This window comes from Plectropomus leopardus, chromosome 8, assembly GCF_008729295.1.
Source record: "Plectropomus leopardus isolate mb chromosome 8, YSFRI_Pleo_2.0, whole genome shotgun sequence".
Taxonomy (NCBI): Eukaryota; Metazoa; Chordata; class Actinopteri; order Perciformes; family Serranidae; genus Plectropomus; species Plectropomus leopardus.
Window position 1 is genome coordinate 3,726,043 of NC_056470.1, and position 16,096 is coordinate 3,742,138.

At 38.1% G+C, this 16,096-nt stretch overlaps 1 protein-coding gene across 1 annotated transcript; it reads left to right on the plus strand.

Moving 5' to 3' along the window:
- The first annotated feature begins 1,420 nt into the window (after positions 1-1,420).
- On the plus strand, positions 1,421-10,960 carry tnnc1b (troponin C type 1b (slow)). The gene is made up of 6 exons (XM_042492082.1): positions 1,421-1,558; positions 3,189-3,219; positions 7,011-7,157; positions 7,351-7,465; positions 8,381-8,517; positions 10,633-10,960. The coding sequence occupies exons 1-6, from the start codon at positions 1,535-1,537 to the stop codon at positions 10,662-10,664; spliced, it is 486 nt and encodes a 161-aa protein (XP_042348016.1). The 5' UTR covers positions 1,421-1,534; the 3' UTR covers positions 10,665-10,960.
- The last annotated feature ends 5,136 nt before the right edge of the window (positions 10,961-16,096 follow it).

Consider the following 16,096-nt stretch of genomic DNA (forward strand, 5'->3'; position numbering starts at 1 on the left):
TTTATAGTAGACCAGTGCAGCTTAGTATGCATATTTATCACTAAAGTAAATGTTACAGTGTGCCTCATGAGGCAGACTCTCTCAAATCATGTGCTAGTCAGCCTGTTCATCCTGAGGGTCCACACAGGACTAGCCAAGCCTCTCCATGGGCGCGCTGAAAAGCGTCCCTGTTGTCAGCATGTTTGATGATTTTTACTATCAGCAAATTATGGAGATAATTGAATAACTCATGTAACACAAGATAAGACATGATTGTCTGATTAGTAACTGCAATATCATTACTGAATTTGGGAAAGTAACACTTTCAACCACAGGCCTGGTCTAAAATCAGAGGCTTGACCCCTGATCTTACTCTTCAGCTGCTGCACATTGGCAGGTGCTATCTAACTGTTCTGCATAGTTTTGGCCTTACAACAGAGATTTATTGCCATAGTCCCTCTCTCGCCCTCCCCACTGGTGGAGGACTACTATTTCTAGTCAAGGACACATTCAAAATAACCCTATCTGTGTATCTATTGTCATGCAGACATCTGACTTCACACTACACTCAGAGTATGGTGAATAAGGGAAAAAAATGTAGTTATGAACTCTAAACATTTCATTTCCTTAAATTATCAGAGTTGCTGCCCTCCAAAAAGTCAAATATGAAGAGCTAAATGTTTATGGTGAAATGGATATGACTGACCTATCATGCACTCTCTGTTGTGCCAACCCAACTGTTGGCAGGACTGCTTCCTCCTAAAGTCCATTATCATCTCCTTAGTGTAATCCTCAACCAACTATTAAAAGCACCTCATCACAGAGGTTGGGCTCTGTCTCCTGCTCATCCTCCTGCCCATCCTCCAGAGCAGTCACACTGACATGACTATGGTCTCGATGGTGTTATAGCTCTCTCTCAGCCAGAATCAAGCTATTGTGGCCTCTCTTGGTTTTTAGTCCCATTTTGAAACTCACTGAACTTTAAGCTTTGCACATTGTTTTCTCAGAAGTTTCACATTTATGTGGTGTGGTTATTCTGTGTACAGTGAGAGATGTCAAGTTATATCCTGGCTTTATTTCAATTTGACCATATATGTGAACACCATGTTCAGGCTTTGGGCAGCAGAGCTGAAGTTTGACAATAAAATAAATAAATAAATAAAGAGTTTTATTAAATGCCCTGAGAAGAACTTAGGGGCATCCTCTCCACGTAGGTGCTGTTAGCATGATGTTTGTGGTCTAGATGCTGTGACAGCTTGCTGGGTTTTAGAGGCCAGCAGTTTAAAAGCCAGAATGCAATTACTGTGGCCTATGTTGGTTTTTTGCCCCATTATCACTATTGTTGGGTGACTTCTGTTGTTTGCTATTTATAGATCTCTCTCTCTCTCTTTTTATTTCCCCTCCCTACATCACCCCTTGGCATTCGGGGGATGGGTCGAGGGCTTTTTGCGTACCACACTCCTTCAACAATAAAGACTGAAGCACTTATTGCCAGCTGTATCTGTGCTGTGTGTGAGTCCAGCAGTGTGTCGGAGGCAGTGACGGATCAACAGCCATGGATGACGTATATAAAGCAGCGGTGAGTAGAGATTAGGCCAACTAAAGTATGCTTATTTCTTTTTCTTATGACAATTTACTTTAAGTTGATGACCTTTAAAACATGTAATAATCTAAGAATCCTGCAACAGATCCTGTCTTTGTGTGTAGTGCATCAAGAAAAAAGAAACATGCTTGAGAAAAAAATGATCTGAGGTCTCTGCTGGCACACAGGTGTTTTATAGAGTTTATAAGACACTGCGACAGATGTTAACATTAACAGAAACACTCACACACAATGTAAAATCTTACACAACAGCCATGCAGTAACTCCCACCTTTGTAAGGCTTCAGTAAATAACTTTTGTTGAGAGGTATGGATTAAATTCAGCTCTTCTTTTAGTTTGTCCTGCTGTATTATTGATTTAGATTATATTGTCAGGAATCCTTGTTATTTTATTAATTTTACATTTTGAGGCTCTGATTTTAAGGCACTAAGTGAAATAATGATACGTATATATATTTTGATATATTTTTGGTATATGTCCTAGTCGTTGTATTGGACATCTAAAGGTAAAATGAAAATCTAGAAAATAATAGGGAACTGTAAGGGTAAATTAATGGATTTATAAAAATAGTATGGATTGGAAAATATTTTTTTTATTAGTCCATCAATGAAGAGTCAACTTTGCAAAAAGATGAAATTATAATGAAACATATTTAATAAAACAGCAAATATCTAAATTATTAACAAACTGAAATTATTGGATACATGATATCAGTGTTTCTTAGGTCCCCTCTGTGGACCTGACTGCAGTCATGCTGCTGATTATCACTGACTAATGTTGGGTGGTTACAACTGTAGAAGTTTAGAGTGAAAGAAAAACAGTCTGTGTACATTTTTTTAAACATGTATGACACTAAAACAATAGGTGTTATAAGCTCAGACAGCACAGATTGACAGGCTGACGTGCTTAGTTCATATGTCTGTGGCTGACAATAGAACAAAGCTCTGCACAGTTCAGGGGGAAGAAGACAAGCAACAGCTGATAGCTATTAAAACAAATGACCCAGTCAGATACCAGCACTGGGATCAGAAATCCCCCCCTTTGTACTCTGCCACAAAACAAGAATAGTAAGTGAGGAGAGCAGTGTGACATTACAATCATACTGCAGTCACACCACACTAAGAGCAGACAGACTGTACAGCCACCGAGCTCAAGTTCTACTCCAACCACCATACAGTGAGGAAAAGAAGTGAGATATAAGTAGTATATATAAACATATATATATATATATATATATATATATATATTTACTTACACACACACACACACACACACATATATATATACATAGCCAGGTAAAGGTGTCATTAACATTAAATATCTCTACTTTAAGAGCGATCCAGTACAACATCCAGTTCAAATGAAATACAAAAAAAAAAAGTTCTAATACATAAACATGTATGTACGGAAAAAGAAATAACATACAGTTTACAGTAATATACAAAGTTTCCACAGCCAGTAGCAAAATGTAATGCACAATAGTATACAGGATTTATATCTGAAAAAAATGAAAAAATTGAATTATTTCTGGTCAATGTTAATACCTAAATACACACACACACACACACACACACACACTGATCATCCTTGTTTTGTCTCCTTTAAGGTTGAGAACTTGACAGAGGAACAGAAAAATGGTGAGGAAACTGCCACTGTTTGTTATTCTTACTACCTTTGCCTGTATTTAACATTAAATACCTAAGCTGATAAATCTTATAACACTTGTCTACAAGTACAGCTACTACTATTACTAACAATGATATGTGATAGAAAAGTCTCATTTAAGTTTTACTAAATTTCACTATTTGTTGAAAATAAATAAATAGATAGTTAATGAATGGTCCCTTGCACTTCTGCATACATCAGGAATACTTGTGGGACAATGGTCAACATGGCAATGCATTTTTGGGAAAGTTGGAAACTGCATTTACAAGTTAGGAGGTATTTCCTGCATGGGTAACATGAAGCTATTGCAAATTGTGTACCACGTCCTGTGTACACTTTGTGGCACTACAGAACCCCCACTAGGTATTTTTCATGTTGCAGTGTAGACCACACCATGACAATTTTGTGCAAATTGGATGATCTCTCTCATAAGGCTTACTCTCTGTTGTCAGTAGGGATTGGTATGACTACTTCAGGCCTGGATTTTGATCCAGCATGTGAAATTTGGGGCAAACTGGACTATGTAAAGTCATCTTACTAAGCTTTGTGTGTCAGAAAGCTGCATTGCTATGGCAGTGCCATTCTACGAAAACAAACTAGCTTTGCAATTTGGTATTGTGGATGTCTTTGGCTGCTGACATCCGACTTTGACATGGAAATGTTGAATCCTCTTAGAAGAGTTTCGGAAACTCAACAATTCTACAACAATTCCTTTGTAGTTTAGCATCACGTTAGCTGGAGGGTTATAGCACCCAAAGCTGAAACTTATCTGATCTAGAGGGAGTTAAAAAATGTTTGTGTAAAATACTCTCGAACACAATGTGAGCTGTCCTGTGTTGCAACTTTCCCCAGTCTTCTCTACCAAGACAACATTTTCAAGAACCCCTTTTCCAGGAACTGTTTTAAGAATAATGAAGGGAGGGAGAATAAATGTGGTTCCCAGGCCATAAAAAGCCTTTATCAATGTTAAATATATAAATATATCTGGTCCCTGAAAACGCAAGATAAGAAGAAACAGTGAGAGAGGGGGTTTGGTTCCTTGATCAAAAAAGGGATTTCATGGTTTTTCTTTTGGATCCAGTTAAACAATAAAGGTTTCAAGTCCCATATTTCTGGTGGGCAATTCTTGCTAAGATACTAATAAGGAAAGAATGAGTAACTAACTATTAGTTAATGATTAGTTCTTGAGTTATTCCCAATCAAATGTCTTACCATAGTTAATCATTAGTTAATGAATTGATAATGACTGAGGGGAATGATAAGAACCTAATGAGTAACATAATATAAGTAATGGTTAGATCTTGAGTAACTCCTAATCAAATGCCATATAGTAGCTAATCATTAATTAATAATTAGGTCATTTATAATGACTGATGGAACTAAGTATTATGTTTTTTAAATAACTCCAAATCAATGATGGTCTTGCCTGTCCATGTGGTCTGGATCAAAGCCTGTGGTTATCTTCTCCACCTTTTCTTAGGTGTTTACTGTCATGTTGAAGTTTGACAAACCTCGGCAGTTCCTCAAAAAGTCCACAAAAGTGTACAGTAACAACTCAGTCATTACTAATTACTTCAACATTCGCCAAAGTGCTTACTGAGTACTGAAACATTATTACCTGACCATAAGTTATTCTTTTTGTGTAGGACTGCATTTTATTCAGAAGTTAATGAGTACTGAACCCTTAATTATTACCTGACCATTAGTTACCCTTTTTTGTGTCCCCTAAAATAAAGTGCACCATCATACTGAATAGTTAATGAGTACTGAATCATCACTTAATGATTACCTAATCCTTAGTTACCCTTTTTGTGCCCCCAAAAGTGCGGCCTCATACTGAGCAGTTAATGAGTACTGAATCACTACTCAATTATAACTAGGCCATTTGGTTCTCTTTTTGTATCCCCAAAAGTGCAGTGTCTTACTGAGTAGTTAATGAGTACTGAATCATTGCTTAATTACTGCATTATACTTTTTGTCTGTCTGTACTACATCCTTATTGACAAATATCTGTTATCCTTCCTCCTCAACTCATAATGGATCCCTCCTGTAATTACAATGTCAACCTCATGTTAATACTGGCAATTCACCATAACCTCATGATTAGCTTACGTCTTATGTTAGTGCACCCCTTAAGTTAATTAGTGTTTTAAAACAAACAGAACCTTCCTGTCTTCCTCATTAACAACATAATTAAATTATGTTATGTTTAAACTGGCTACATTTGATCTAACTGGTTATTAAGTAATCAAGTAAAAAGTAACTATTACTTCAATAATTATGAACTAATAGTTAGGTACTGTATGACATATGTTTGTGAGTTTCTCAAAAACTGACCATTAATTAATAGTTACTCAATCCTTCCTCATTAGTTCCATGTAGTATTTACAAATTGCTTTCTCAATAAGTTGTTGTTTTGTTGAATTTTTGAAATGCCTCTTCTTTACTGGTTCCAGTGAGTTGCTAACTTTACATGGAGAGTCTTTTGGTCTGCCATCACAGGTTTGCTGAACACTAAAAAATATATAATACCATAAAACTTGAAATACAAGCCTGTTCCATTTAAACACCCAGTCCCTTTTACTAGCCTGGTGTGGCTACACATTTGGAAAAATAAGGCCTGTCTCAGTTGGAGGCCCAGTTACCACACAGTTTATTTTCATATAAGTTTATCGTTAGTTAGCTGCTTAGATTGCACATACAGATATAAATCTTTAAACTTTGCCAATATGGACATGCTACACCTATGGTTAAAATAAAATTAGAGGATCGCTATGATTCAATCAATTAATTTTACTGCCACAATGAGCACTAAAGAAGACAGTATTACAGGCAAAGTAAACAAGAGAGATGCAAAAAAAAAAGGTTAAATGGTTATATTTCCCATCTTTATAGAGCAACAGTTATGTGTGAATGGAAATAAAAGCCTGTCCCATGTAGACGCCTGTCCTGTTGCATTCAATGGTTTAAGCAAATAATAGCCTGGGCTGTTAATTTAAGTTTTACAGCATATAAATATGTCTACAGGAAAGCAAACCATTCAAAGTACATTGAAAATAACACTTCTGTAAAGCAGTCTTAAATTAATATTTACTTGAGTTGTTGGAGCCGTGCGGCGGCACGGTGGCATCATGGTTAGGACTGTTGCCTCACAGCAAGAGGGTCTCTGGTTTGATCCTGGTTTGGAACAGGGTTAGGTCCGTGGGCGGGGGCCCTTCTGTGCGGAGTCTGCATGTTCTCCCCGTGTCTGCGTGGGTTCTCTCCGGGGTCTCTGGCTTCCTCCCACAGTCCAAAGACATGCAGCTCAGGTTGATTGGTGACTCTAAATTGTCCTTAGGTGTGAATGTGAGCGTGTAAGGTTGTCTGTCTATATGTGTCAGCCCTGCAATAGTCTGGCGACCTGTCCAGGGTGTACCCCGCCTTCCGCCCGATGATTGGCTCAAGCCCCCCTGCGACCCTTGCGAGCACAAGCGGTTACGGACAATGAATGAATGAATGACCTGTTCTGTCTGTGAAGCGTCCTGTAAAACCTTAAACCCTAAACACAGCACTACAGATTAACGTGTAGGGTCCCAGGACCTGGCTGGCTTTGCTTGTAAATGCTTTTGTGATAGTAATATTGTATAACATGTCTACATGGTTTTTATGTCAGAATCACTCTTGGTGGATATGGATTGTGGATATGGACTCTTTGTTGGTAGTCATGAGTAACGCAGAGCCCTGTCTGCTTGTCAAATAGTAACAGTTTATGTGTCCCTTCTAGAGTTCAAGGCTGCATTTGACATCTTCATCCAGGATGCAGAGGACGGCTGCATCAGCACCAAAGAGCTGGGGAAGGTGATGAGGATGCTGGGACAGAATCCGACCCCTGAGGAGTTACAGGAGATGATTGATGAGGTGGATGAGGATGGTACGTCACCATTATTAATCCTGACACATTACTGCATCAGGAGCATGTTTGTTTGATAGGATAAAAAAGATTTTGACAATAAAGCAATTTAACTGCAAATTAAGGAAGGAAAATCAGATTTTAAGAGGTCTAATAACTGCAGACATCATATAGAGATTTGAAGTCTTTATAACATGATAGTCTGTGTTGGCAGGCAGTGGCACAGTCGATTTTGATGAGTTCTTGGTGATGATGGTCCGCTGCATGAAGGAGGAGAGCAAAGGAAAATCAGAGGAGGAGTTGGCTGAACTGTTCCGGATGTTTGACAAGTAGGTTTCTCTTTGTATTTGTTTCTTTACTTCAGCATCACTGAGTGATGTGACATAAATCAGTGCTGACTCCCACTAGGAGGTTGACAGGTGTTTTCATTATCACTTAAGTCAAACAAAGCTCTGGTGAGTCTGATCAATGCCCACACTGTTCAGCAAGCGACTTTGCTCCTCGGCACTATTCTAATCACACATGCAGGTCTGTGCAGCATGGTCTCATTCAAATTCATCACATGTTGTCCTTTTATACTTTGTCACAAATTACATTTTAGGTGTCCTTTAGCGTCTGCTGTTTATGTTCAAGGATGACACTACCGTGATGTCGACAAATGCGCAGCGCGTGGCTATGCCTGCCTTATAGGCCCTCATGCTTCTTATTATTACATCATTACCACCAGCGTTTCAATCTGACTCTCGTCCTGTCTTTCATGTGCACCTAAAAGGTGAATTTTGGCGTCAGGATCTTACCCCAAAAGCACTGTCAAAGAGAGTTATTTTACAAGTTCAGAATGAGAATGGACTGGTGTCTCTCTGTTTGCTTGTGTGTCTGTGTGTGTATGTCTGTTTAGACACAACTGACAAGCATATTTTATCATTTGTCATAAACAGATCATTTATACCATATCTAATATAGCCAATTTGTCATTCATAATAGATTATGACAAAGCTGCGAGGTGTAGCATGTCCTGTATAAACAGCATAATTGCTTAACATAGGCACCACAAGGAAGCAGGCAGTGCTCCATCGTCACACGAAAATCATCACATTTCCCAGAGCTTCCATTTCCACTGTGAACCCGGCATGAGTGAGAAATGATGTGGTTCAGCACAGTGCACTCCAAAAAGTTTAGCATTGAAAGGGTTCACCTCACCAGGTATTTCAGATGAATGATTGGTTCCTTTATCTTGTGTTGAGGAACGGAGATGGCTACATAGACTTAGAAGAGCTGAAGGCCATGCTGGAATCCACTGGAGAAGCAATCACAGAAGACGACATCGAGGAGCTGATGAAGGATGGAGACAAAAATAACGATGGAAAAATTGATTATGACGGTACGGAAGCCAGCCCATTAACAGCACTACACACACCAAATTTACCCTCTACAAACAATATGCAGAGATTTTTCAGTTGCAATACACTTTGCAAAACACTCATTCACATGGCCACCAGCGGTTCTTTTTTTGAAAAAATGTGATATATTTTTAAGTGTTTCTGGACTTAACAACTGAACAATGCCAAGCGCAGTTTTAAATATAATGCTATCCAGATTACACCATTTATTAACATTTCAGAAGATTCATGTTGACCTTTTAACCTCCAAAACATTGGTACAAAACAGTACATATTATTCCCAACACATGTATTCGAGTGGGAAGAGGGAAGAAATAATGTTGATGCAATAGAAATAAACTGAACGAACAGCAGAAGTAACCCTATTTAAACACCTTCGTGCTCATTGGGGGTGCTGGCGGTACTCAGGTTGATGCAGGCATGCTTTTCAATGACCGTCAGGCACTGTCAGACTTAGACACTGTTTCCTACAAAGAGTCCATGAAGCCGGAAATTATGTATTGCAAATTGTGTACCACTTCTTGTGTCCACTATGTATCACTAGAGAAAATATCACCTGTAGATCAAGCCACATAAATTTTATGTAAATTGGATGTTCTTTGTCATATAAGGCCAACCTCCTGTTGCCAGTGGGCGGTGCTCTGACTCTGAATCAGTATGGCCATGTAAATCTCTTCAAGCCTGGACTCTTATTCAGCAGGTGAAATTTGGGCCTTGTCCATGTAAAGTCAATTTACAGCAACTTCCTGTGTCATATCCAAACAATAAATGTTTATTGTCACTCCAGTCAGAGAAGTATAATCATATTAAACATTTCCACTAAGAGGCTCCATTTAAGAAAGCAGCAAATACTAAATAGTAAATTCATCTAAAACATAAGATCTAATAACAAAATGAGCATATAAAAAGCAATAACACATTGTTTTGGAAAATACATACATTCAGGGCAAAGATGTGATGATAAGCCTGTGTATATAACAGAAGAACCATATAACAAGAACCAGCACACAGCGAAGTAAACACCTTCATGTTGACTTGATTGTGTTTTGAAGTTGTTCTAGTTTATACAGAATGTGGATGTGTGATGTGACAGATTTCCTAAAGAGCGGCTGAATGGGCCATTGTTTTAAAAGTCAAGTGTATTTTGTGCTAAAGGAGATTCTGAGGCATATCTCCTTAATATTTGGAGAACTCAGACAGTTCTTATCCTGACAGCTACTTATAACTCTGTTCTACCAAAATTAGCATGAATATGCAGGTTTTTTAAATACGGGTAAACCTTCTAAAAATAGGTTATAGACTCTTTTACCATAACTGTAGATCTGTGTGTACATGGCTCTGCAGCAGACGAGCCTCTTTTTGTGTGTGTTTGGGTTTTTTGGTGTGTCACATTTGACATCACAGACAGGCCAGAGAACAGGTTAAAAATAGAAAGCAGTCAGGACAGAGTGAAAACTTTTCAGTGGCTTCTTCCTATGTATATCTCTTTCTTATTCAGTCTCTCTTTCAAACTTGGTGCAGAATCATTTGGATCGATGTTTTAGCACTGCTCGGATGGAGAAGGATGGCATTTAGTTGCAGTGCATCATTGTATCTCACCGAACAAGGGACTAAAATTTGCGTGTTCTCCTGGGTGTTGTGTTGCTTTTGATACTTCCGGTTCATTTCACTCAGTTAGAAACCTCAAAAGTACAAGTCAACTGCAGCCTCTCTCTTCATTTAAGAATCTTTTTAAAATGCACTCTTATATCCAGCCTTCCTGCAATTATTCTATTAATCTTCTCACACCATTTGTTTTGTTTTAATTTTTATTATGTTTTATTACTATGTTTTATGGCTTATTACTTTATTTTTTTTATTGACGCTGCTACCGTGTTATTATTAGTATTATTATGATTATTATTGTTGTTGTTTTTATGATAAACACTTAATGATTCCATTGTTTTTTTTTACCCTGTAAAGTATTTTGTCAACATTTTTTTTGGAAAGGTTCTTCATAAATAAAGTTTTGTCTTATTATTGTTCTTATGATGATGATGATTATTATTATTATTATTGATATCATTATTATTGACATTGTCTGCTCTCTCTTACAGAGTTCCTTGAGTTCATGAAAGGTGTTGAATAAAGGTTTCAGCTGAGAGGCTCCCCGCAGCATCTTCACTTTCCACTGACTGGATGGAGATCTGGGGCCATTCCTGAGGACAAGGTTAACAGCAGACCTTTGGTCTGCATTTGACAATAGAAACAACACATCTGTCCTCAGCCGACGCTTCTCCCGTCAATTCTTTTCAAACAACCCCACAGAGGCCATGAAAGCTTTGCAGAGATCTCATTAACTGCAAATATCTTTATTTCTACTGATGATGAATCAAAAATGTCATTATACAGACTATTTTCATTAAAAAGATTTTCATAAATGCATCTTTTGTCTGTCATAATATGTGAATTTACTATGAAAAATAACACAGACCTTATTGTTTTACTAGACTGAGGAGATTTTAGAAACCTTAAGGCTTTCCCAGCCACCTCAGTGTAGTGCACTTTGGTTTAGGAGTGGCTTTGACTGTGTACTCATGTTCATTCCATTGGATTTTGTTTGACATATGTTAAATCCATGGTAATAGTGTTTAATAAAACATGCTTCATTAGATTTTGATGAAGTTCATTTAGATTTTTACAAGCCACTATATAAAAATATGACAAGCATTATTTGAGGTCCAGTGTATAAGGATATACTGACAGAAATTAAATATGCTATAATACGTGCGTTTTGTTGTGTAATCACCTGAAAATAAGGATTGTTGTGTTTTCATTACCTTAGAGTGAGCTGTTTACATCTCCATAGGGAGCAGATCCTAGCTTATGGAGATCATCATGTCGCACCTACATGTTTCCACAGTGACTCAGAAGGAACAAACCAAACTGGCTCCAGGTACAGCCATTTGCATTTTCTTGTCAGCCACCATCGTAAGGCTCGACTGTAATGAGCATCGCAGGAGTTACACTGTAAAGTGAAAGTTATTTAGTGTTTCTAGCGGTTTAAATCACTGGATCTGTTTGTTTTGGAGACATAGAGACTTCTGCAGATAATGCAGCTCACGGTAAAAACACGTCTAAATCAGAAAAAGGTGAATACACATTAATTTATGAGAGAAAAGGGATGAGCATGTTGCTGGCAAGCAGCCCATCCCTAAGATGTCAAACTGCGAAGATTCACTGATTTGAAACATGAAACTGCATTATTCAGTGTTTATACCTGCTTGGCTTGTTTTGGAGAGGAAGAGACCTCTGTGGATACATCAGCTCACTTTTAAAAACTTCTGAATAATGAAAACTGGAGGAATTCCAGCCGGGAGAAGTTTTAAATGGTTGCAATTTGCAATTCACCGCTAGAAGCCACCAAATCCCCCTAAATTTTACACACTTTACCTTTGAAAGATGATAAACCTGCTCTGTTGTCATTTTGTGTCATCAATTTGTCATTCTTTTCTTTTACATGATCAATTGTTTGGTTTTGGTCATGGTTTGGTCCACACATGATGGTCTATATTAGCGGCACCCACCACTTGAGAATGGGATACTCAGGACTGAAAAAAGTTTAATGGTCTGTGTCTTTTTTTATTTGTTCAAAGGAAGTTTCGTTTTCTGGTTGTAGGGAAACAAGCTTTTCAAATGGGACATGTGCAGACTGTGGAGGACCCAGCCCCTGAACTTTGATATAGCTTTAGCCTAGTGCTCTGTCACAGCTGTTGTTGATGTTAAGTGCACCCACCAGTAAATGGTGTAATTACCTAAAAGTCCAGTCAATCTAATGAAAAAAAAAATAGTAGAAAATTACAGAAGTCATAATTTCCTTTTTTGCTGTTTTTTTTTTTGTCCTGTTACCTTCTTCAGGGACGGTTTTTGCTATGGGCAATGTGGGCGACCGCCCAGGGCGCAATCTATTTGGGGGCGCACGAGCACCCGCAAAATAAATAAATAAATAAATAAATAAAAATCGCAAGTTTTCTACCGCTCATTTCCACGTCACGTTAGTGGAGTAGGTGCGGGCGCCCTTACTATCATGTCAACTTTCTGCTGAGAGTCATGTCTACAGGTTGTGTGCGTCAGAAGAAAAGGCAGCAGGGAGACAGGAGGGCGATCAACTCACAGCTGCAGAGGCTGAGAGCAGGCTGAGTTTAACTCTCAGAGGAAAAGCGAGGAGAAGGGTAAGGAGGGGGGTGAGGAGGGGGGTGAGGGATAGACTGACCTGTTATGATCCCAGCTGCTTCCAAATAAATTGTATTTCATTCATAAAATTAACATAGATACTTTTACATTTATTGCGCTATGTGAAAATGTAAAAACTGCCACAACTGTCGGGTTTTTACTGGAACTCACTTTAATGTCTGACCGCATTAAATCCGTCAAGCGTCTGCATAACTCTCAATACGCAATACAGAGCTTCCGCTCAGAACTACTTCCTGTTGCAGTCCTTTCAACATAAGAGCATGTTGGAATATGCTGAACATCACCACATGGGCGTTTGACGGAGGGAAAAGGTGATGACGTTAAACTGAGTCAAGGGTGTATCATGGACAAAAGACCAAAGAAACCATCAGATGTCCAGTTCAGAAAGAAAGGGAAAGAAGAAGAGGAGAAACGCTCAAAAGATAAAAGGTATGCAGGTCGAGTGACGTTAATTGTATGTAATGAAACAGTAGCTTATATGCTATTTATTATCCTCTTGCTAATATGCTGCTACTTAGCCACAGAAGACGACTGTATCTGTTTTTTGTTTTTTTTTTGGAAATATGTTTATTGATTTTCAATGAAAAAAATGAAAGAAAATATATAGAAAATGGAGAGAAAGAAGAAGTAGAGGAAGAAAAGAAGAGGAGAAAAGAAAAAAAAGAGTAAAGAACATAGCACATCGAGCACAGTGATACTTCATGGTCATAAAATGAGTACTATAGATAGAATATAAAAGCAGAAAAATAAATAAATAAAAGTAAAATAAATAGTAGACATACATAACATCATTTTTTGCACTGTAAGGTTTTGTACAATAGCCAGTGTCTATGGGCTCACATTTTTGAGGTAATTCAGTACTGGGTCCCATATTTTATCAAACGTATCCCCTCTATCTTCATTGTAGAACCTCAGTCTCTCCAGATGCAAAGTATTTGACAGTTCTCCCAACCATGAGGTATAAGTAGGCACCGAGTCCATTTTCCACACACGCAAAATCATCTTTTTAGCAATCACCATCCCAAATTGAATTGCCCTTCTTTCAAATTTATTAACAGAAGAAAGGACGCTTGTGGCTCCTAGAATGGCGACCAGGGGGTCGGGTGCCAGACTTTTACCAAAAGCTTTGGAAAAACACTCAAAAATACATTTCCAAAATAAATAAAGTTTACTGCATGCCCAGAATGAGTTACATCGGTTACATGTTGGAGGGACATCTGGATAAAATTTATGTAGCTTCTCTTGTGAGTAATGGAGTCTATGGAGCACTTTATACTGTAATAGGTTGTGCCTGGTGTTAACTGAACATTTCTGTATGTTACGTAGACATTCTTCCCATATCTCATCTGTTATTTCCATATTCAACTCATCTGCCCATGCTTTTTTATAAGTTTCTGAATTCACTGGAGCTACATCATGGAGCATTCGATAAAAAACAGAGATTGCCCCGCGAGTGCCCGGGTTCAGACTGTTAATAGTCTCTAGAGCATTGTGTTTATTCAAAACTTCAAAATTTGGTAAATTTTTTTTAACAAAATCTCTAATCTGTAAAAACCTGAAAAAACCCGAGGCAGGTATACCAAACTTGACTTGTAATTGTGTAAATGAGGCAAAATGTCCTCCCATATACAAATCATTTATGTTATTAATGCCTTTCTGTTTCCAATCAGAGAAAGCAATATCATTCAGGCCAGGTATGAATGCGTGATTTTCACAGATTGGAGTATCAATATATACACTTGGGGCCTTGATATGAAGTTTTATCTGCTCCCATGTGCGTATAGTACCATTGATTACAAAGCTGTTATTAAACTGTGATTTTCTGATTTTGGTGGGGCTGTTGAGCAATGCCAACAAGGAGGTTTTGTTGCATAGGGATTGTTCTAAGCATAGCCAGGCAGGGCAGGAGAGTGAAGAGGAGGGGGAGCCTTTTCTCCACCAAGCAAGTATAGATAGATGAGCTGCCCAGTAATACATTTTAAAATTTGGTAAAGCAAAGCCACCTATATTTTTACGTTTGCACAGGTGTTTTTTGGAAATCCTGATGGCTTTGTAGTTCCAAAGAAAAGGCACAATAATTGCGTCTAATTGTTTAAAGTAATGCTGGGCGATGTAACATGGAAGAGACTGAAAAAGATGTAAGAAACGTGACTGTAAACGACTGTATTTGGTTTTTAGCTTTGCTGAACTAGCAACTATTAAAATTTGAGGCATTATGCTTAGATAATACGATGTTAATGGATGACTTTTTTTGGGGGGGTGGGGGTTCGCCCAGGGCGCAAAACTACCCAGGACCGCCTCTGACCTTCTTGCATCATGTAAGTCAAAGTCAAAAGCAAATATTTAATCTTTTACAGTGGCATGATCAGGGTTAAATGGTGTTAATATTCAGGGGTCTATGTACACCTATCCATGACAAGTTTTGGGGTTAATCTTTTCAATCAAATGCTTTTCAGAGGATATTCTAATGTGTTATACCTTTATTTGAGGCAGTACGACCCAAAACCAGTTTTTGTGGCCAAGTTATCAACATTCACTTACAGACATATGTTCAGTATCTATGACATCATCATTCGCTTTAAGTTTAACATATATGTAGTGGATTGTAGTGTGCAGAAGACAAAGGGTAAGGTTGACACTGAAATATGGAGTGTGTATGGGCTGCGTGGGTCTTGTAGCAACCTTGAGCATCTTTACCCTTACTATGATGATCTTATTTTTTTTCATTCACCTAAAGCAATATATTTCAATTAAATAACTGCAAAAGCAATATAGAATGCTGTTAATCCTGATGATGTGCCAGAGAGAGATATATCCTGTACACCTTAGATGAAAGGGTCCTCCCTGACTGGAAGACAGTGAGACCATATGAGGCAGCGTGGAAACTTAAATTCAAATGTTTGAAAATGTCAAGGGCACTCATATTAAGGAATAATAAGACTGGCCAGAAGGTTTAATTTACATCAACAATGTCAATGATTTTAAAAAAAGGAGGAATTTCTGTCAAATGTAATAACACACATTTCATAAACCTGTTGGAGGACATACTAAAATTTGCAGATGTGTAGTTCAAACAGCAGCGGCAGCTGCTATGAAACAAACTGTGAGAGATCACATTGACCTTCTCAGTCTTCTGTTGCACCTTTATCAGTGACGCTGCTCTTCATTGTGGGAGCCAAGTTTATATATGTCCAAGTCAATAAAAAAGCACAGTCTGTATATTTGTTTGAAGGTCATGTTGAATTGAGGATCAAGTCACATGGATTTCCGACTGTAGTCTAGCTGATTTATTAGGAGACCTTGATTTGTTTACTCCAGTGATTTTTT

Bases quoted from the DNA above. Each gene is read 5' to 3' on its own strand.
- tnnc1b (XM_042492082.1), top strand. From the start codon at position 1,535: ATGGATGACGTATATAAAGCAGCG. The intron at 7,158-7,350 runs GTACGTCACCAT...CTGTGTTGGCAG, and splicing joins TGATGAGGTGGATGAGGATG to GCAGTGGCACAGTCGATTTT. The intron at 8,518-10,632 runs GTACGGAAGCCA...TCTCTCTTACAG, and splicing joins TGGAAAAATTGATTATGACG to AGTTCCTTGAGTTCATGAAA.